At 28.6% G+C, this 22,706-nt stretch overlaps 8 protein-coding genes across 8 annotated transcripts; 5 read left to right on the top strand and 3 right to left on the bottom strand.

Annotated features, from left to right (window-relative positions):
• Positions 1-263: 263 nt before the first annotated feature.
• Positions 264-3,056, top strand: FAR1 (cyclin-dependent protein serine/threonine kinase inhibiting protein FAR1; the record flags this gene model as incomplete). The annotated part of the gene is made up of 1 exon (XM_011274840.1): positions 264-3,056. The coding sequence occupies one exon, from the start codon at positions 264-266 to the stop codon at positions 3,054-3,056; it is 2,793 nt and encodes a 930-aa protein (XP_011273142.1).
• A 564-nt stretch (positions 3,057-3,620) lies between these two features.
• CCP1 (cytochrome-c peroxidase) lies at positions 3,621-4,739 on the top strand (the record flags this gene model as incomplete). Its single annotated transcript, XM_011274839.1, has 1 exon — positions 3,621-4,739. One exon carries the CDS (start codon positions 3,621-3,623, stop codon positions 4,737-4,739), a length of 1,119 nt encoding a protein of 372 aa, XP_011273141.1.
• A 1,654-nt stretch (positions 4,740-6,393) lies between these two features.
• Positions 6,394-7,557, top strand: GPD1 (glycerol-3-phosphate dehydrogenase family protein; the record flags this gene model as incomplete). Its single annotated transcript, XM_011274838.1, has 1 exon — positions 6,394-7,557. One exon carries the CDS (start codon positions 6,394-6,396, stop codon positions 7,555-7,557), a length of 1,164 nt encoding a protein of 387 aa, XP_011273140.1.
• A 4,804-nt stretch (positions 7,558-12,361) lies between these two features.
• PAM17 (Pam17p) lies at positions 12,362-12,946 on the top strand (the record flags this gene model as incomplete). The annotated part of the gene is made up of 1 exon (XM_011274837.1): positions 12,362-12,946. One exon carries the CDS (start codon positions 12,362-12,364, stop codon positions 12,944-12,946), a length of 585 nt encoding a protein of 194 aa, XP_011273139.1.
• Positions 12,947-13,001: 55 nt separating this feature from the next.
• Positions 13,002-15,158, bottom strand: SSY5 (Ssy5p; the record flags this gene model as incomplete). The annotated part of the gene is made up of 1 exon (XM_011274836.1): positions 13,002-15,158. The coding sequence occupies one exon, from the start codon at positions 15,156-15,158 to the stop codon at positions 13,002-13,004; it is 2,157 nt and encodes a 718-aa protein (XP_011273138.1).
• A 486-nt stretch (positions 15,159-15,644) lies between these two features.
• FBP26 (fructose-2,6-bisphosphatase) lies at positions 15,645-17,030 on the bottom strand (the record flags this gene model as incomplete). The annotated part of the gene is made up of 1 exon (XM_011274835.1): positions 15,645-17,030. The coding sequence occupies one exon, from the start codon at positions 17,028-17,030 to the stop codon at positions 15,645-15,647; it is 1,386 nt and encodes a 461-aa protein (XP_011273137.1).
• Positions 17,031-17,524: 494 nt separating this feature from the next.
• Positions 17,525-19,999, bottom strand: VPS35 (retromer subunit VPS35; the record flags this gene model as incomplete). The annotated part of the gene is made up of 1 exon (XM_011274834.1): positions 17,525-19,999. The coding sequence occupies one exon, from the start codon at positions 19,997-19,999 to the stop codon at positions 17,525-17,527; it is 2,475 nt and encodes an 824-aa protein (XP_011273136.1).
• A 1,281-nt stretch (positions 20,000-21,280) lies between these two features.
• On the top strand, positions 21,281-22,507 carry BN7_4600 (uncharacterized protein; the record flags this gene model as incomplete). Its single annotated transcript, XM_011274833.1, has 1 exon — positions 21,281-22,507. One exon carries the CDS (start codon positions 21,281-21,283, stop codon positions 22,505-22,507), a length of 1,227 nt encoding a protein of 408 aa, XP_011273135.1.
• Positions 22,508-22,706: the final 199 nt, after the last annotated feature.

Here is a 22,706-nt window from a genome sequence, read left to right as displayed (position 1 = left end):
GTACAATTTTTTTTAACTCAATCTACATTTAAGTTACTCACAGACGCTCTTAATTAGGCTTAATTATTAACTAGATTCGGTTTATAAGGTACATTGGACCTTTTCATGAAACAATTTGAGATCTGAATATTTTGAGGTTCTTGAAGTGAAAAAGTTTGGTTATATATAATACTCAGATCTCTCTTTTGCCAGAAGATATCAAGTTACAAGAAGGAATTCATCAACAACAACTAGATCAAAGCTCATAATAATTTATACCCACAATGGATGTCGAATCTTCACCGTTATCACTATACAAGACATTCTCTTTTAGAAGAACTAGTATAAACTCCAAAATATCTTCATTTATACCTTCAACTCCTAAAAAAATGAAGAAAAGGTCAAATATTCCACCTCCTTTAGAATTAGATCAACCTTTATTAACACCTCCTCCAACTATCAAAAAGGCAAGAGTTCATGATAATTGGGATATCATTTCAAATTTAAAATCTCCATTAGTTTCAACTCCATCATTATCTTCACCAACTTTAAATGTTAAAGCTTCTTCAATTCAACAGAAAAAATCATATATAAATTCCCAATGTTGTATATGTGAAGAACCATTATTAAATAAATTCACAAATGAAAAAATTATTGAATTAAATTGTGATCATCAAACTCATTATAATTGTTATTCATATTTATTACAAGAATCTGAATTGGAAACTCCTCAATGTTTGATATGTCAAAAAGATACATTACCAAAAGATTCTTCAATATTTGATGATTTAAATTTACAAAAATTAGTTAATAGTTCATCATCATCATCAAGTTCAACAAATTCTACATTTACTACAATTCATAATAATGTTAAAAGTCCATATACACCACAAAATCAAGTTATTGAAAATTATGGATCAAATGGTTTCCAAGAATCATATCAATCAACTCCATTACAACAAGAAATTACAGATTCAATTTATGAATTTAATGATTCATCACCAATCTTGGGAGATTCTTCAAATTATTCAATTGAAGATTTAATAAAACCAAAAGTTCAAATAATACCTGAAACAAATAAATTAATGGCTGATTTAAATGAATCAACTATAGATTTCACTTCAATTTTAAACATTTCAACAACAAAACTTTCTTCAAATCATTGTGATCATGATGACGAGGGCTTAAGAACAAAGATTAATAACAAAATTATCAAAAATTTTATAAATGATATTAAAGATTTTAAAGGTTTATTACCACAAACTTTCCAAGATTTAAAAATATTTGATTCATTTGAAATTTCAATGGATGGTTCAACAAATTGGGAAAAAGTTCAATGTTTTGTTTTCCAAAAATTTATACTTATATTAAATTCCAACGGGGATGAAATTTTGGGTACTATAATCCTAGAACATTTCCATAAAATTGTTCAAAATTCAAATATAACAATAACTTTAATCTTTTCAACTCAATCAGTTCCAGAATTAACAATCCGTTCCAAGAATAAAATCTTATTAACAAAATGGTTTGATTATTTTGATAATAAAATTAGTTCAATTGAAGATGTTACCACACAAATTCCAATTGTTCAAATAACAACAAATTTATGGTGGTTATTAGATAATGATCCTCAAATTTCAATCCCAGAAGATATAATTAAATTTAATGAATTAAGTGCCCTTGGTTTAGATTTACCTTTTGGTATAATGGAAAAATTATTACCAAGACCTCAAAGATTAGGAATTTATATGATTTTAGTTATATCATTAAATAATAATACTGGGGATTCAAATGAAGTTTATTTGGAGAAAATTCAAAAAATGCTTAAAGAAACTTTGAGAGTTTTGAATCCAAGAGATAAATTAGGTCTTGTTATCTTGGGAAGAAATGGACAAAGAGAAGCTGGTTCTTATAATAGTTCATTTTTCGGTATGATTGGTTCATCATGGTCAGGATGGGATGAAATTATTGATGAATTAGAAATTTATAATGATTTAAAAATTGATGAATTAAATATTGGTTTGAAAACTTGCGATAAATTATTAAAACATTTTTTGGAATTTGATTCAAATACTATTAAAAAAATTGTAATGTTGAATAATGATGAATTTATTGAAGGGTTAACAGAATTTGATTGTCTTGATAGACTTTATGATTTAGGTTTTACTATTCATCATTGTGCTCTTGGTGGGTTTGAAAAATTATCACAAGGTGTTATAGAAACAATGGAATCAAATAGCGGTTATAAATATGAATTTGAAACTTTTTCAAATATTGATGAATTTACTCAGGGTTTTGAAACTGGATTATTTAATAAATTTTCAAAAGTTTTATTACCAGAATTTAAAATTGAATTATCATCTGCTAGTAATTTAACAACATCAGATTTTATATCAATATCAAAATTTGAACAAAATTGTGAATTGAAATCATTACCAAGTAATTCAAACAATTTCCAATTGAAATTATCAGATATTTATGATGGTTATTCACAAAATTTTAAATTTCAAATATCATTAGATTTAAAAAATTTACAAAAACATTTCCAATTCCCATTAAATGAATACATTGAAATTCCAATTTTAAACTATGAATACCAAGTCCTAAATCAAACATATCAACAATCTTTCAATATTAAACTAAAATTAATTCAAGATTCTTTAGATACAATTTTTTCACCAATAAAACAATATTTCCAAAAAGAAGAAGAAGGTGATTTAGATTTTATTGATATTCCAATTTATGCCCCATTATCATCATTTAAAGATCCAATTTATGTGCTCAAAAACATGGAATTAATGATTTTAGAAAATTTACAAAATGATATGGATCCAGAACAAATAATTTCAATGATTTTTGGAATGAGAAAAGAATTAGATACTTCAATTAATGGTGGATGTTTTAATGAAAATACTCAATTAGATGAAATGTTTAATGGTGATGTTGATCAATATTTAAGAGTTTTAGTTCATTGTTTGAAAACTTTTAATGAAAAACCAAATTTAAAATATGAATTTATTCATTGTTTTAAGACTAAAGGAATGTTAGATCAAGGTGTTTTAGCTAAATTCCAATAATTAGTCAATATAATATAACTTGTGCAAAAAGCACATATGCTTTCAGTTCTACACAATATACTTTGATTTATAATACATAATGATTGTGATGAAAATAGATGTAGATTTATAATGGTAATAGACTCAAAGAATCAAAGATTTAAAACGAGTATAAAAGATTATATTAAAGGTTATACTGCTTTGTCAACACTTACATAATCAAGAAAGACCGGGCCGATTTTCACTTTACTAATGAACTCAAAAAAGTTCAACTAAGAGCTTACTAAGAAAGGCCCCAAGTTTCAACATCCCAGCCAATTCAGCCAATCAGGTTGGTTTAAAAGACGGATTTGTCATGTTATAACTTATCAGAGATTCTGGATTCTGGCTAGAACGTCATCAGCTGTCAAATACTAATCTACTCGTGTTTAATTTATAATAAAGAATGGTCTTTTACTAGCGGGGATTAAATCATCCTTAAAAACCATTTGTATATAAGTTATAATTGATATCCTTAAATTTAAACTTCCATTTTTCATTGTATTCATATTATCACTATCAAGTTCAATCGTTTAACAATCAATCATGTCAGCTACAAAGATTTTCAATAGAAATATAGTACTTGGAGGTGCTTTACTTTCAAGTGCCTTCATTACAAATGAATTAATCAAAAATAACAATTCTTCAAATACTCAATTCCTTAAATTCAGTCCAATAAATAATCAAAATTCTTCACCAAATGATAATCATAAACATTATGGTAAAGCTTTAATTGCAGGTTCAGGTCTTAATGCTGCCGTGACTTCACAAAAATCTGAACAAGATTATCAAAAATTATATAATGCAATTGCAGAAAAATTAAGAGATAATGATGAATATGATGAGTATATTGGATTCGGTCCTGCTTTAGTTAGATTAGCATGGCATTTATCTGGTACTTATGCTCAACCTGGTTTCCAAGGTTGTCCTCATCAATCTGGTGGTTCATTTGGTGGTACTATTCGTGAAGGTGCTGAAGCAAAAGAACCTGCAAATAATGGGTTACAAAATCCAAGAAAATTCCTTGAAGAATTCCATGATTCAAATCCTTGGATTTCTTATGGTGATTTATATACTTTAGGTGGTGTTGTTGCAATTCAAGAAATGGGTGGTCCAAAAATTGGTTGGAGATATGGTCGTGTTGATCAAGGTCCAAAATTTGGTTCAACTTCAAGATTACCTGATGCTTCACAAGATGCTGATTATGTTCGTAATTTATTTGCTCGTATGGGTTTTAATGATCGTGAAGTTGTTTCTTTGATTGGTGCTCATGCTTTAGGTTCTTGTCATGTTCTAGCTCCAGCTATGCCAGGTTCTGAAGAATCAACAGGTCCAGGTTCAGGTTTTACAGGTCGTTGGACTGCATCACCAAATTTTATGTCTAGTGAATTTTTCAGATTATTATTAGAAGATAAATGGGAATGGAAAAATTGGGATGGTCCAAGACAATATGTTAATAAAGATGATTTAATGATGTTACCAACTGATTATGCTTTAATTCAAGATGAATCTTATTTAAAATGGGTTAAAATTTATGCTTATGATCAAGAAAGATATTTTAAAGATTTTGCTAAAGATTTCCAAAAATTATTAGAATTAGGTATTGAATTCCCTAAAGAAACTAAAACTTTCTATTTCAAAACTTTAGATGATCAAGAACTATAAGTTTATGAAGTCTATAAGTAACATTTTGCATCACAATTATTATTCATGAAACTTTGTACTATATATATTACCTAATGCTTATTTAATACATTATTATTTATTCAAATCCATTATAACATCGTAGTAGAAATACGGAAAGAGAACCAGAACCACTATTTCAGTTCCTGGATTTAGTTCATACTTGGATAAGATTTCGTATAAGCCATCATAAGGGCTGTTAGATCTAGAGATAACCTTGACTAAGCCTATTGTCACTTGTTGACTAAGTATATATCTCGGATAAACCTTGACTTGTTTCTTGTTTCTTTTGAATACCTCAAGTTCCTTTTAATTTTAACGTTTGTTTTGATTTTGAATCTTTGTTTTGTGTTTGGTGTTTTATGACGTAAATTTCAAATCAACGTGTACTAATTTGAAAGGCGAGAAACAGTACACGTCGAAAGACTTGAACTTGACAAAACAAGTAGCTGATCTAGATTTAGTTGAAAGAGACAAATATCTGAAGTGAAAAGTGAAGCATGGAGCTACCTACACAATAGTCAAGATGATCAGTCAATTAGAGATTTATATGATGGTGATCAATTGAAGAATCTCTATGAATTTGTAGCTTTTATTGATTATTTATCAAAAAGATCTTGAAGCGAAAGACACTTTATAAAGTGAAACAAATACAAAACTTTCAACATATTTCACTCTGTTTTAGGAAATCAAGCCACTTATACTTTAAATTAATCGATAAGTAAAATTAAAAATTTGTTATGTCATTGGGTTTTTAATTTATCAATTTAAGCAAAATGACATAACGGAAAAACTAAATGACGTATTTTTTTCACCAAGAGTTTTAGTTATTTGGCGAAAAAAGAAAGATTTTAGTGCGAAAAAAAGGAATGCGCCATTAAAAATTGAAAAAAGGCGTAAAAATTCATTGAGCCCTGGCGCACTGGCGCGATAATCTCTTGAGTCTTGAGAAAATTCGTCAGGCTCGCAAGTCGCGAATCAGATTGAAAGACTTGCGCCTGGTGATGAGGTTTTTGAGTTCTTGTCAGACCCGTGTGCTAAAATTGAGGGGCAAGTATCCGCCAAAGTTAAATTTCAACGATAAATTGCGAGCGTCAAAAAATTAACGAATTGCAAAATAAACCGCCAGGTTCCTTTGAAAGATCCCGCCAATAAAACTGTATTATTTTAATCTTTTAAAGTCCTAGTCCTCCTTAATTTTTGGGACAAATTTTAAAACGATTTCTCCCGGTATGGCGGTATGGCTTGACCGAGGATGGACATCTTTACACCACAAATCCTCATATCCGTAACAAATTAAAAATTTATCCGTTAAAGACTAGACCTGAACCACTTTAAAGAACCTTTGCGCCGGAGTCCCTAATTTGGCAAAATTGACCTTTAATTGGTAATTATACTTGTGCCCGGGCGCACACATACATAATTTGCAAAAGAAAAAATGACAAAAAAGAATCAACAAAATAAAAATTAAAAAAAAAATTACGATATTTTATCAGTTGTTGAAGTTTTGAATCAATTGGAAAAATCTATATAAGTACCATTAGATTTCCACTTTTTTTTTGCCACTTGAATCTTGATGTTTAGAAATACTTTATCAAACTTAACAAAAGTTCATTCATTATACAATTATAGAAAAATGTCATCCGCTACTCAAAGATTGTCACAATTAGGTAACCATTTACAACAAGATAACAAAGCATCTTTAAATCCAGTAAAACCATACAAAATTACTGTTATTGGTTCAGGTAACTGGGGTACAACTATTGCTAAAGTTGTTGCCGAAAATGCTGCTCAAAGACCACAATTATTTGAATCAAGAGTTGATATGTGGGTTTATGAAGAAGAAATTAATGGTCAAAAATTAACTGAAATTATCAACACAAAACATGAAAATGTTAAATATTTACCAGAAATTAAATTACCAGAAAATTTAGTTGCTAACCCAGATATTGTTTCAGCTGCTGAAGGTGCTGATTTATTAATTTTCAACATTCCACATCAATTTTTACCAAGAATTGTTAAACAATTACAAGGTGCTAACTTGAAACCACATGCTAGAGGTATTTCATGTTTGAAAGGTTTAGAAGTTACTCCAGAAGGTTGTGAATTATTATCAACTTATATTACTGAAAACTTGAAAGTTCACACTGGTGCTTTATCAGGTGCTAACTTGGCTCCAGAAGTTGCTAAAGAAAAATGGTCAGAAACTACTGTTGCTTACACTATTCCAAATGATTTCCAAGGTCAAGGTAAAGATATTGATAGATTAGTTTTAAAAGCTGCTTTCCACAGACCATACTTCCACGTTAGAGTTATTGAAGATGTTGCCGGTACTTCATTAGCTGGTGCCTTGAAAAATGTTGTTGCCATTGGTGTTGGTTTTGTTGAAGGTAAAGAATGGGGTTCAAATGCTGCTGCTGCCATTCAAAGATATGGTTTAAATGAAACTATTAAATTTGCTGAAATCTTTTTCCCAGGTGAAACTAACTCTGATACTTTCACTAAAGAATCTGCAGGTGTTGCTGATTTAATCACTACATGTGCTGGTGGTAGAAATGTTAGAGTTGCTAAACATATGGCTATTACTGGTAAACCAGCTCAAGAAGTTGAAGCTGAATTATTAAATGGTCAATCAGCTCAAGGTATTATCACTGCTAAAGAAGTTCATGAATTATTAGAAAACAAAAACTTGACTAAAGAATTCCCATTATTTGAAGCTATTTATCAAATTGTTTATGGTAGTGAAACTATTGATAACTTACCAAACTTAATTGAAGATGATGGTGATTTAGAAAACTAAGGAGAATAATATACCCCATATTAAAACAATTATATTTTTATACATTACAACACATAGCATATAAAGGATCAATTAAGGGTTGGTTTCTTTTCTTAATTTAATTTTAGCATATATCACTGTTATCAAATTGATTTTGATTTTATTATACATTAGATTATACATTTGGTTTTTCACTTTTACTATTTACAACAACAAAAAAAAGATTGATTTTTTTTGGTTTTTATTTATATATTCTATAATTATTGGAAATAATAATAGATAATTTGATTTTATTTGAACTCTGTATTGTAGTTATAACTTATTAATCAGTGTTGCTTATTGCTGTGAAGTCATCTTATTTGATAAAAATTCGCGTAATTAGCATCATCATATATACGTCGCGTCTTACGTACCAAAATTTAGACTAAAGATCGTAAGTATCTTCAAGTCTCAAACTAGATCTCATATGATCTAAAAGTCTAATTGTATCTCATGACTCATGGACCTAATAACAACAATATGCGTATCTCTAATATCTATCAGTTCTTATTAAGCTATTGATGATGTCTATGATCGGAAATTCCTTTTTTCGCTTAATTTTGTCATCAGATGAGCTATATGATATGATGAAAATGTGTCATATGTGTCATTGACTGCTGATTATAATAGACCCCTCATTTATATGAGTGAATAAATCAAAGATAAGGTGATTGTTATTGAATTGTAGTCCGTGGGATGATATTAGCTGTGAAAGTTGGTGATTTGTTGGTTAATGTTGATGATCATTAGTACGTATTGATTATTGGTTGCAAGGTCGTTCCGTAGAAAACCAATCAAGGAAGAGTAAGATTGAAATTGTAAGTATATCTAGTAAATCTACAAGCGTATCAATGTATAGCAGTTCTAAAATATGTATTAAGATCCATTAATCATAGTTGATGTAGTAATTGTTTATTGCAACTTCATACAAACTAATGATCTTTGGTACCTCATATGTATTGAATTTGACAACATTAATTAAACAAACCGTAATATGGTATGTATATATAATAATTGGAAATGAATCAATGATGCTGTTGGAGAATCAATGCCCGTTCCTGAACAATCGAGACAACATGGATTTGTAAAGTCTGCAAAACAATGAATAGTTTAAAGAATTCATTCACCTATTACAGGATAAATTACCTAAAGTTCAGAATAAAAGATGAAACAAACCATTCAGTCCTTATGCGTAGATCACTGTGGGTACTTTAAAGACACTTCCCAAGGTATGTATCCAAGAAGACCTGTACATTGGTTTGAGAGATCATAGTGTGTAAGACTCTTTTAAAAGTAAACAACCACCTATGAAAAAAATTGATTGTGTATTACATAAGTGACTATAGTAATCTGCAATAATTACAATACACCATACATCAGTGAGGATATTATATACTAATGATTAGTTCAACGATTAAATAGATTAATGGATGTCCAACTCTAGAAGCTACAAACACATTTGTTGTTATATCATGAAATTGAAAATGTATATTGATCAAGATATGGTTAATCAATGTTGATGAAGTAAGTTTAAACCTCATACGAAAACTATTGATCCATATACTTGTGTATGTTTAATAATCTTAATATGATCTCATGAAGTTTTTCATTTCTTTGATCATGTTATGGCTTACTTTCATTGGATCCTAGATTAATGTAAATTTATATTCACAAAATCACAAGTAGCTCAATAAAATTGCTACACACAGACGTTTGTGGACCATTCAAATACGATATGCAACTGATACCAATTAAAATCTTATTAAGATTATGAAATGCAATTCACATAAACTCCCGAATACCAGATAGCGATAGAAAATTTCGGTTTAGAATGATGTCAAAGGATAATCTGAATACTTAATGATATAGATGATTAACTAAAATTAAAATTTAAAATCAATTCGGAAAGAATCAACACCCGGGTAACTTTTGTATCGATAATTATATATTATAATATAATATCTTAATAATCACAATACCTTCAAATGAATTCTCGTTAGGAATATTTAATCCAAAATTTAAGAATTATTGATCGATACGATATTTACTAACACTTAAGATAGGTACAAATAATTAATTGTCAAAAATGTGTATTATTAGATACCAATTGAATCATAGTTGATGTAGTAATTGTGTCAAATATTTCAACTTCATACAAACTAATGATCCTTAGTACCCATATTTAAATGTCAATATTAGTTAATATATATATCAAGCTTTGATCATGATCATGGGACTTCACATCCATGCCCTGAACAATTATGATAATCAAAATTAGTCATGACCTAATTAACATCTCATGTTAATTTGAATAACATTAACATGATCAATATATGTTATAACTAGCTCGATATAACTTCATATGAACAAATTTAAAGCAAGCTATTCTTCAACATGTTCAAAGAATACAAAGGTTCAACCCCAAAGGAACCAGAAATCAGTATACCATTTGGAAAAATTAATCAAGAATTCTTATTCAATTGGATTGATGTGCTTAATATCGATCAAAATTTTCATGCTAGGATTATATAATATTTGATTTGAAAATTATAGCTGTAGATTATATATAGGCTCTTGTCGGAAGATTATCAGTAGCTTGATATTTTTTGGATCATAAATTAGAGATCAATGAAAGATCAATTTATATTCTTAATTATAGCACATGAATATCATCATATTAGCTAGTATTTAATCTACGTATTTTTGTTATATTAACAATTTAGCTTGCAAAAACATGTATATTTCAAGACATATAATCAATGTTGATGAAGTGATTAAACCTCATACAAAACAATCAACCTATGATCCTCGTATTTTAATTGATCAATTATAAAATTGAATTCATATGTACTTTATTTCAAAAATGAATTACATAGATATATTGATTAAAGCAAATTCCAAAATCACCTTTAATGATCCAAATTAACTATTAATGAACAAAATTATTTGTAAATGTGCCATTTCTGCGCACTAATTGATCAATAACAGTCAAACATCTAAGTAGAAATATTATGCGATTCTGGTGCAAATAAAACATTAACCTTCAACATGTGCCAATACATAGAAAATCGTTATTTCTACCATTAATTGTAGAAGTAACCAAATATCATTAAATGAATTTTTTTAAGCTGATAACTAGTGTACCGGGTAATTGATATTCATTCCGCGGCCGCGGCCATGATGATGCAGCAGCAGCAGCTGTTATTATTATAATAATATAAGATAAACAGTAGATACTTTAATCTTGAAAGATCTATAAAGTTGTAATTGCTACTTCTTTAAGGATTATAAGGAACCTTTTGCTGGGTATTTTGGATCTGATAGATACTTGTTGAAATAGGGACGTATATTTGTTAAAATATTGGGATTTAGAGGGTGATTATTCAAATCAACACTTTTTGGTATACGCTTGGAAGGCTACTCAAGAATAATCTATACAATTAAAAGATGGTAACTGTTATAAAAGATTATGAATATGATCTCAAAAAAAACTTTATCCTGATGGAAGATACAATTCAAAATGTGGAAGAGTGCTTTGTCAAGTCATGTCTAGTTTTGGATCAATTATAATATGAAAAGGTACTTGTTTAAAGAGCATATTGCCTTGAAAAGAATTGAAAGTTGGAATTCCCTGAATGATGAATTAAATCAAATAAAAACTGACAAATTAATACAATATGGATGGGCTGAAGATTTTACAATGGGGAATGATAAATATTCATTATTTGAACCTTTCTTGATATTAGAAAAGATTGATTTCATTAATGATAATGAAATTTCATCTTCAAAACGTAAAGAAAGCTTCGTTGAACAAGTTGTGCTGTTGGCAAAAGCTGGTATATATCACATAGATCATTACATAAATATAATTACTGATTTAATCAAGATGATAAATGTTTTATCATTGATTTTGATAATTTTCTAAGGTTGATGATGATTCAATTTTAGATGAGGTTTTTGATAAGATTGATTTTTGGCCAGAATAATATAAAGATTGAACGAAAGCTGTATATACTACTTGATTATAATTGAAATTGATTCTCATTGTTAGCTGAAAGTCTTTTATGCCTCAATTATATAACTATTTAATTGCTGCCTTGAATTTCAATTAATTGTATGTATTTAGTAGATTTGATGAATTAAGATCAGAATATATTTGAATCTCCAATGACCTAAGTTACTGATATGTATAATATGCAATTCATACGAGCACAATTAACCCTGTACGGCATTGCAATATCGAGTATATATACCATTAAGTAAGAATTAGTGATCAAGTGATAGCTATATTGGATGCCTTTTGTGACCTACAACAGATATCAAGTAGTGTTCAAATAAATGTTTATTGAGAAGCCTGAATCAAAGTTGATACGTTGATTAAACAGTATACAAGCATTCAATTCATCATCTCAAAATATCTATTCAGCTGGGATATTTCAATTGATCAAATGAAGTCTATTGAAGTTTTAATTCACATGAACTATCATGATCAAATTCCCAGACTCATAAAAATACAAAAGGTGGCTTCAGCCACGAAAGAAGCCAAATAAAACAACCCTTAATTAAAAATATCCGTAAAGCCCAAAATTATATCAAATAGACAAATGATTGAAACTAAATTTGATAAACTTATTCATTTATTGTGAATTTCCGGGTAATTATAATTATTTCGCGCCGAAACACCCGCGAATTCTTTGATCCTTTATATTGAAATATTGAGATACCAAAATCAATTCTTTATATATTAGAACAAGAATCAACAAAGATATACTCATAACCCTTCACAATGCTAAGCTTAGGTATCAGATCCACAGTTAGACAATCAACAAGAACACTCACCCGTTCTTTCCAAACTTCTTCAAGACTCTTACAACAACAACAATCAAATGAACAAGCAAAATTAGATATAAATCCAAAAGATTTATCATGGGTTGATTTCTTTAAATTACGTAAAGAACAAAGAAATATTAATGTTGTTAGCTCTGTATTCACTGCATTAACTGGTTCTTTTGTTTCATGGGGTTATATCTCAAACATTGAAATTGATCCAACTCAATTAATCTTTGGTTTTGATCCATTTATGATTTTCTTTGCTGGATTTATGGCAACAACAGGTGTTGGTTATCTTTTTGGTCCTGCTTTAGGTGGTGTAATTTTCAATTTGAAAAATAAATCAAAATTACCATTATTTAATTCTAAAAATAAGATTTTTTTGGAAAAAATTACACAAAATAGAGTTGATCCAAGTTCTCAAAGTTTTTCAAATCCTGTACCTGATTATTATGGTGAAAAAATTAATAGTATAAAACAATATAAACAATGGTTAAGAGATAATAATGCTTACAAAAGAAAAACAAAAGAATTTTTATAATTGTCTCATAAACTTCATAAATTCATCATGTATATATAAACATATTCATTCCTTTTCATGAATAAATAAAATCCCATTCAATTCCTGTAACTTGATTTAATCGATCCAATATATCATCAACAGGTGTAAATAATCCAAATTGTTTTAATTCTCCATCAAATGAATGTAACATCCCAATCACACCAAGCCCAATTTCTCCATATAAATTATTTAAAATTAATGAACCTGAATCTCCAGAATTTGCAAAAATTGGTGAATTATTTGAATTTGAATTTGAATTTTCTGAATTAACAACAAATTCACTAGTTTGTAATGAACCATCTAACCAATAAACTAATTTAATCCCATTAATCTCACCCTGGGTATATTTAGTACTTGCCCCCATTTTAAAAATTTTAGAATGTTTATTAAAATCAATAGTTTTAATTTTTTTCTTAATTTGTAAATTCTTGAATTTTAAACTTGGATTATAATAATCCAGGTCATCACCTAATATATTTTCACATTTTAATCCAGAATTACATTTAATTATTGATAAATCACTAATTTTTTTACTCGAGGGCATTAATACCCTTTCACCCCAAACAACTTGACCTAAATCCATTGAAAAATTTTCAGATTTTTTCAATTCTTCATTATATGAAACATATTCCATACAATTTTCTGGATATTTATCACGTTCATCTCTAAGGGCACTCATATATGCATGAACAAGTACACTTGATGGAACATTAACATTTGGATAATCTTGTGATTCGTTTAAAAGGACATGGGCACATGTAATACCAAATTTTGATCCTTTATATTTTAGTAATGATTTATCTGTATTTGAATGGAAAATTGGTTCAATAAATCCACCTAATGTCCCCGTTGTTTTTATTGAATTTTCTGATGATATAGATAATGAAATTTCAGGTTTTTTCTTATTTGATAAAGTTTTAAAAGGAGGTTTAAATTTTGATGAACTTGGTTTTGGTGTAATACCACATGGTTTAATATAATCTTTTTTAAGGAAAAAATGAACATCTGGGAATGATTGGAATAAGGCATTTATGATTTCATAATGATCTTGTTGTGGATCTGGGAATCCAAACATTATTGCAAGGATTGAAGTTTTGGGTGTTAAACCTCTCATTATTGGTGCTATAAATGAACCTTCTTGATCTGAAATTATATTTGATGATGATTGGGATATAGTTTCCATAATTTGTTGAATTTTAAATTTATTTGGTAGTTCAATTTCATCAGTAATGGCAAAATTTTTCATAAATGGTATAGTTTCAAATAAATTGAATGGGAATTTAAATTGTAATCTTGATAAAAATTCAATAAAACTTTTAATTAGTAAATTTTTTGAATTTATATAAACTTCAAATCTTAGATAATTATCATAAAGTTGTAAAATTATTTTGATAATATTTCTTAATTGTTCATTATTCTCTGTGGTTATATTAAATTGATTTGAAACATTTGTAAAAGGTAAAAAATCATCAAGAAATTCCACTATTGATATAGTGGCTTTAGATATATTGATAACATTTTGATTCAATTGATCAATCAATCCTAATAAGTTTTCATTCAATATGGATAATTCTTTTGAAACAATTTCTTGTGTCAAAATATTTAATCCACCTGTGCCACCTGATGATGATGATTGATTATTAACATTTGAACCAGGATTCATTGGTAATGGGATAACTTGACCACTTGATAAATTATAATCATTATCACTTCTTCTACGTCTATTGAAAGAACTAGGTATTGACGAATTTGTTGAATGTTGAGAAGTTGAAGTCCCCACACGACTTAATTCATTATAACGATCAGTACTTAATACTCTTAAAGGTTTACCAATATTATCAATCTTTATAACATTTGATTGTTTCCCTTGACCTTGACTACCACCACCACCACTTGATGAACTTGTTGGATTTGTTGATAATGTTTGGAAAGTATTTTGATCTCTTGAAAATAATGAACTTCTATTATAACTTGATGGTAATAATGATTCCACAGGATCATCTTCTTCAGATGATTCTTGTTCTTTCCCCTTTAAACTTGGTCCTGAGTTATCTATTGACATATCAATGGGTATTTCTACTGGCAAAGCATCACTAGCATCATCACCAACCTCTTTACTTTTCCTCGTTTCATCAACACTTTCATTTGACATATTTGAGTCGTTCTTCTTAATACCAAAGATTCTCTTCATATTGTAAACAACAGCAAATCCCACAAACTAAATACAAATCAACTATTACCAAGCCACAACAACAACCAAGAATCACAAATCACACACTGTACCAACAACCTCGTACAAAGGGCATTAAATGACCTATAAAACACAAGTTTCCATTATCAAAATATTCAAAATGCCATTCATTTTTTTTTATCGATTTCTTTATCAAACGGCATTTGACTTAAATTATTAAAATTGAAAATGCGTTTGAGGGGGTTCGAATGGGGAATCGATATATAATTGATTTAAATAAACAATATTATATCATGAATTTTAATGACGCTAACGAAAAAGCTAGCAACTGCTAATTAAAATTGAAATTCACGTTCTTCAAATATGCAAAATATCTACAAGAATAGTCCATTGTTTTATACCATACTTTATATTGTGCTCAATTAAAGAAGCAAATTATACAAAGTCATATAATAGATATAATAGATCTCTCAACTTTATGATCTCTTATTTAATTGCTAATGGATGATCAGCACTAACAGGTTCACCAGTAATCAAATGTTTAGATTTATTATTTGCATCTTCAATTTCACCTAATCTTGAAGTACCTCTTTCTTTATAAGTACTAACAGCAGGAATATCAGCTTTTAATCTTTGAACTAAAGTTGAATAAGCTCTTGGTTCTAATTTAATCAGTGTATGTAATGGAATTGACATCCATGGTGATTCTTCTTGTGGAACATTCATAAAATATGCATAAATACATCTTAATACTGCTTGATGAGTAATAATCAAAATGTTTTCTTGACGTTCTAATTCCATAATAATTGGTTCTAATCTTATAACAACATCTCTATAAGATTCACCACCTCTATAACGATATTCATATTTATTTTCATCACGTTGTTTGAAATCATCTGGGAATTTACGTTCAATTTCTTCATAAGTTAATCCATCACATGCACCAGCATCTAATTCATCTAATGCCTTCCATTGTAATTGATTATAAGGTAAATGTTCCGCGGTTTGTTGAGTTCTTACTAAAGTTGAAGTCCAAACTGTTAATTTTTGATGATCATCACCAGCCAATTGTTTAACTAATTCAGGTAATTTTTTAGCATATTGGAAACCACGTTCACTTAAATCTGCATTCCCACCAATTTTCCCTTCAAGATTATACATTGATTCACCATGTCTTGAAAGATAAATACATCTTGGTTTAATATGTAGATTCATAACATAATAAACAATCCGACTTTCTAAATAAGTTTCAATTTTATTTATAATAACTTGTTGACTAACATTAATTAATTTAACAAATGTTAAATCTTTACTTGCAATTTCATCTAAAGGTTCATAATTTTCCTCATATTTAGCAATTCTTTTCAAGAAATCTTCATAAGCATCTTCTTGATTTAAACCTTCATAATCTGGTGAAGTTGCCTTAACATCTAAAATATTTTTTTTAATAATTTTTTCATCATCACACCAACTTTCTAAAAACATTGGTTCAATTGAATTTTCTCTACATAATCTTAAGATCCAATCTCTTCTTTCTCTAGTAGCATTAGTAGCATCCAATATAGCAACAACACCTTGTTCATCACTAAACCAATTCATCATATCAGTAACCGCTTGTTCAGCAGCTTCTTGTCTTTTTTGCCAACCTTCTTTATTACGAATATCAAAAAATTCAGCATCTGGATGTTTATGATTTTGACGACGATAACTACCAACATTAAAAGATTTAGCCTTAATTGATAACCAAGAAAGATATCTAACAACTGATTTGAAAATAGTTAGTATAATGCTCCACATAAAGGTTTTTATAGATTCAATATACTTACTTTTCTGTGAAATGAAGGATTTACCTCTGGCTGGAAGACCAACCATTACAACACAGATCCTTATATTTTGCACCTGTTCATATAATGTTAGTAATTATTCATTTATTTCCCCTTAAGATCTCATTTGAGATCAGATTCCATTAGATCCTAGTTATCCTGGTAGCAACTTACATGGGACACTGTGTAGACGGGCATTTTCAACGCTTTTTTTTTTTTTCAACTGATCAATTTGAACTTCACTTTCCTTCTTTATCAAGTAATGCTAGTCTTAATATACCACTTCAATCTCAACTTTATGACTTTGTTGTTCAAAATTGAATTTGTTTGATTTGGTGTGTTTCAACTTTCTGGCCTTTTAAAATCAAAAATGTCGAATGTTTTCAAAGGGAAAAAAAACATCCCCAGAATTTGAAACGGGACACATGGATATAAGGAGATTTCAATTTACATGGGGACTTTTACTACAAATTGTTAATAGAAATGGTTTATTTCTGAATAGTTAAATCTATTTTTTATTAAACTCCTTGTTATTCTTCTTGTTCACCACGTTATCAATTGAAATCTTTCATCAATTTCTTTTTGGGAATCAATATATTCTAAAGTTCTTTGGAAATGTTTCTTTGGATTTTCATTAATCGCACCATTTTCATTAGATATAGAATCCAAATTAGTTTGAATCAATTCAATTAATCCATTAATATATTTAATAGTGATGGATTCACTTCCATGAATGAAATAATACAAACATCTATTCAAAATTTCCACAAATAATTCAATTGAAACTGAAGAATCCATACAAGCATCTGCCACTCTCAAAGATCTTTGTAAACATTCCAAAACTCTTTTACCATCTCTATAAAATTCTGTAATACCTTCTTCTTCACCTAATGAAGGAATTTCAACACCCCACCAAAGATGTGAAGCTAAATAAACTGAACGACATTGATCTGGTTTTTTCAATAATTTTGAACCATGTAATGCAGTTTTGGTAATTAAATTATCATAATTTTCTTTATTAAAATTTCTACATTGTTGTAATGCACCTGCTATAGCCACTATTGATTGGAATTGAGATCTTGAATCACTTATTGATTCTTCATAAATTGTGAATGATTGAACGAAAAATTCATATGAAATATCTTCAAATTTAATTTGATCTGCTATAATGGCACTTGAAAGATTTAATTTAAAACTTAGATCATTCAATCCTAAACGATATAAATCATTTATGATTCTTGAAATAAATTTAAATAAACTATTCTGATTTTCCTCAAGATTATTCTTTCTGATTAATTTTAATGTATTGAAAAAAATTGATGGATAAGTAAATTTTATATTTCCTTTACTTAAATAATTTTTACAACTTGTAAGTAATTTCCCATGAATAATTGGATTTTTATTCCCAATAAGATGTATAATTTTGGATAATTTTTCTTGTTCAGTTATAAATTCTAAACTTTCTTGATCTGTGTTTGATGATGTTGAAGAAGTTTGATCTTTAGATTCAATAATAACTCTAAGTAATGACATAATACCATTAACACTTTCTAAAGTTTTCAATCTTATCCCATTTGATAAAATTTTATTTAAAATTTCTAAACTAACAATTTTTTGAATTTTCAAAGATTCTAAATTTAATAATTCAATATAATTTGTTAATTTTAATAAATCTAATAAATTTTCATAATTATTAATTGGTGCTAATAATAAATTTTTAAAAGTTTGATCAAAATCATTCTTAGTTTGATCATTTGATAATTCTTTTAATTTTTCAATTGCAAATTTTAAAATTAAATCAATATTTTCAAAATTATTTGAATAATAAGTTAAAGTTAATTTAGAAATTGATTCTAATAATGAACTTATTTCTTCAATTGATAATTCTCTTGATTGTTCTAACTGATTAATATAATACCAAAATTTTTCAAAAAGATTGATACTAAAACTTGATGAGCCATTGGTTTCACCATCATTTTCACTTTTTGATTCACCTTCTGATTGTTCCACTGGTTGTTCATCAGCTTCCTCTGACTTCTCTGTTGTTTCTTCTTGTTGAGATTCAATTTGTTCTTCATCAATACCAGTTTCCTTAATGGTTAATTTCTCCAAATCTGTCAAATCTTCCCTTTTAGCAAAATCTGTTAATCTATCGATTAAAGTAATTAAAACTTTTTTAATACTAACATTTGGATTCAAATCTTTTATAATATCCAAATATTCATCTAGTGTATATAAATGGAATTCATCAGGGAAAACTTGAATAACAACATCTAATAAATATTCTTGAGCCAAAATATCTTTACATTGAACAATTTGTTCTAAAACAGTTGGTAATATGAAATTTTTATAATATTCTTTATCATTTTGTAATTGAGATAATCTAACCAAATTACTACCAACAAGAATTTTCAACTCTTCACGTTCTTTATTTCTTTTCAAACGATCTTTTGAAGGACCTTGATGTTGTAATCTAACCCATAATTTATTCATCTCTATAAAATTTGTTATAACAAATTGAATTGAATCTTGATTTTCAGATAATAATGATTTGGTTCTTTGTGATAAATAATATCTTAAGAATAAACCTCTAATTGGATATTGAACACCTCTACACATTTCAATCATATCTTTCATAATTTCTTTAATTGGTGCATCTGGGATTGACATATAAACAGTCCCCACTGTGATCATCAAATATAATCTTGGAACTATATTACCAGCGTATTGAACCAATTCATAAAGATCAGCTAAATGATGATGAGGATGATTATCTTTCAAATAATTTGCTAATAAATTCAATGAATCAAATATAAGAATGTATAATTCATAATATTGTTTTGGAGTTAATTGAGAAGTTCTTAATTCAGTTAAGAAATTTGAAGCATGTTTCAAGGCATCCATTAATTTCCCTTTCGTTTCAAGTGATTTCTTCATCAATTGAGTTTCTTGTTTGATCACATTTATTGATTCTTGTAATAGAGCATGTTGTTCTTCAGGGGTGATTTGATCACTCATTTTTGAACTTGTTTTTCTTTGTTTCCTATCACTGTCCTCTTTTTCAATTCTTCAGCAACTTTTATTCTATACCTTTTGAATTGATCAGACTTTTGCTCACTTTTTGCCAATTAGTTATATATCCAGCAAATAGCTGAAACTTATAAATTTGAATTGATATCAATCTTGAATATTTGAATGGTGACAACCAACCAATTTTTGAACAGATCGCGAATTTTGGAGATTTCGGTTTGAGTGAGACAATCGGTAAGGGCACGGGCTGAGACTCTAGATCTAGGCGAAGGTTAGACGGACAGTTGAGAAACACTCTAGGCAGAGATAGAAGACGCTAGGCAGAGACTATAATATATGGCTTTAATTGAATATTAGAAGCATGGACTTTCAATTAAACACAATATGAATAATCAGATTAACACTAAAGTAGACAAATAAAAAAATATATCCAATATTTGCGTATGATGACGGCTTAAAAACACCAAAAAAAGCGAGTATTTAGCCAATAGTACCAAAAAATGATTCCGCCCAGGATCGAACTGGGGACCTTTCGCGAACTTTAATCCTTTTCAGAAATTTATTGTTAGGCGAACGTTATGACCAACTAAACCACGGAACCTTTGCTATGGACACTACAAGCTATTTGGGGGTACTGATTCTGAAAGTTTTGCTTAGTCAGCGCTTACAAAGCATCATAGTTAATATCAGATATCTAATTGATCTCATTGTGACGTTTGAAAGGTGACATTTAACTGAGCATTAATCTCTATTACTCTATTTAATAGATGAATATTCCCTCAGTACCGAGCTTGAGCATATGTATGAGATGTATTGAGAGCAATTAATCATGGTTATATATGCGTTATATAAACGAGATTAAAGAGCGAGTTTCTGAGTTACATCAATGAGTACTTTAGAATATCTGAAAAGTATTTAAATAGAATGAAATAATTACCTTCTTGATAACTTTCTTTCTCTTCTAGCTCTTTATCATAAACAAACAACAAAACAATTATAACACATACAAATATGTTACGCTCCTACCAAATATTTGCAGTTATTGTTAACATCTTCAATTACTTTTACGGTTATTATATAAGTATAAACTGTGCAGCGAGTGGACCAAATAAATCATATGAAAAACTTCAAAGAAAATATATAAGACCTTTTCTTGTTTCTTATTGGAGATTCAAGGTATTATTCTTCCCAATCATCTATATAGTCAAGTCAATATTATATTTCATCATCACTTCAATACAACTCGTCCCCTTCAAGAACCCATTGAAAATGTTACAAGGTTCCTCTTCTAAAGTTGAAGTGGAATTGATCAGCGCCATGAAACCGACTCATACTGGTAAGCTCCCAATGGATATCTGGTATCTTTTAACAAAGAAATATCATATTGATCCAAAATTGTTAATGAGAATCAATAATACATTTTATCAAGCATTCGCTCCAGATATTTATAAAGATTTCAAAGATTTACAAATATTATTGGTTGCTAGTAATACAAAGAAGATGAGAGAAAGTGATGCTTGTTTCTTAAAATATGGTCCTGATTTCCCACATAAACCTTATGAAAGTTATAAAATATATGAAAGACATAAACAAAGTGCACATTATGAATATGAATTATTAGATGTGAGATCTAAAAAGGATTATTCTAATTATAAAAGTCGACCTGCGAAAATTATAACTGATCCAAATAAGATAAAGTTTCTTTTTGAAACCATTTTAACAAATCCAAAGTCTTTATTGAAAGCTACAATCAAGCATTTAACTGTCGATGTTTCATTGTTGTATGGCTATTATGATATTGTTCATTCAAAAAAATCTTTAGCTAAAAAAGCTTTGAAAAAAGCTGGTAGAAAAATATCAGTAAAGAAACTAAATGTTGAACTACAACCATTTATTACTGCAGAACTTTATGATAGCTTCGATGAGGATAGATGGGGTGAAAATATTAATGTACAATCTAGTTTTAGTAGATTTGAAAAGACTCAAGCTGGTATAGTTTCAAATAACAAATTTCCCAAAAATGTTTACTTCAAAGAAATGCTTCATCTCTCCCCAGTTTTTGATTATTACTACAATGATTTAAGAGCCAGTATGAGAAAAATAACAAATTTTGATGATCTCAGGTATTTGCAGAATCCATTTGTGGATTTTCCCTGTAGGTTTGGGAGTTTGGAATCTAAATATTTGATTAGAAAAAAAGGGGACAGCTATATTAAGAAAATTCTCGAGCATACTACCATAATTACCCATGAAATTGAGATATACAATAGACAGTTTATTAAATCCAATGATTTCAATCTGTTGATATCAAAGATTGTGGAAACCATGTCTTCTGAAGTGACTTGTCAAGATATTGATACATCTCTCTTGATTATAGGAGATAAGGAAGATAGTAATACAGATGGGCAAGCTTTCTCAATGTCATCTGAGAGCTTGGGCGATATTGTGGAGCTTAAACCTGTGGTTACGCTTGTGAATAAGCCAGCCAAAAGATGATTAATGTATAATTGATGCAATATAATTGTTCCATACAAATGTGTAGTTTCTCCGAGGGCGCCAAAATCCGACATCCTCAATCCTTTAAAAATTCAAAAAACACAAAAACAGTTTTGTAAACAACTTCATAGCGGCAACCACGAATATCCATAGAAGAAAATCAAAATCATCAAAACAAAATGGAATTCTTCATTTGATT

This window comes from Wickerhamomyces ciferrii, contig 00178 (genome assembly GCF_000313485.1).
Source record: "Wickerhamomyces ciferrii WGS project CAIF00000000 data, strain NRRL Y-1031 F-60-10, contig 00178, whole genome shotgun sequence".
Taxonomy (NCBI): Eukaryota; Fungi; Ascomycota; class Saccharomycetes; order Phaffomycetales; family Wickerhamomycetaceae; genus Hansenula; species Hansenula ciferrii.
The sequence above is the reverse complement of the archived record's forward strand: the minus strand, read 5'-3'. Positions and strand labels throughout refer to the sequence as shown.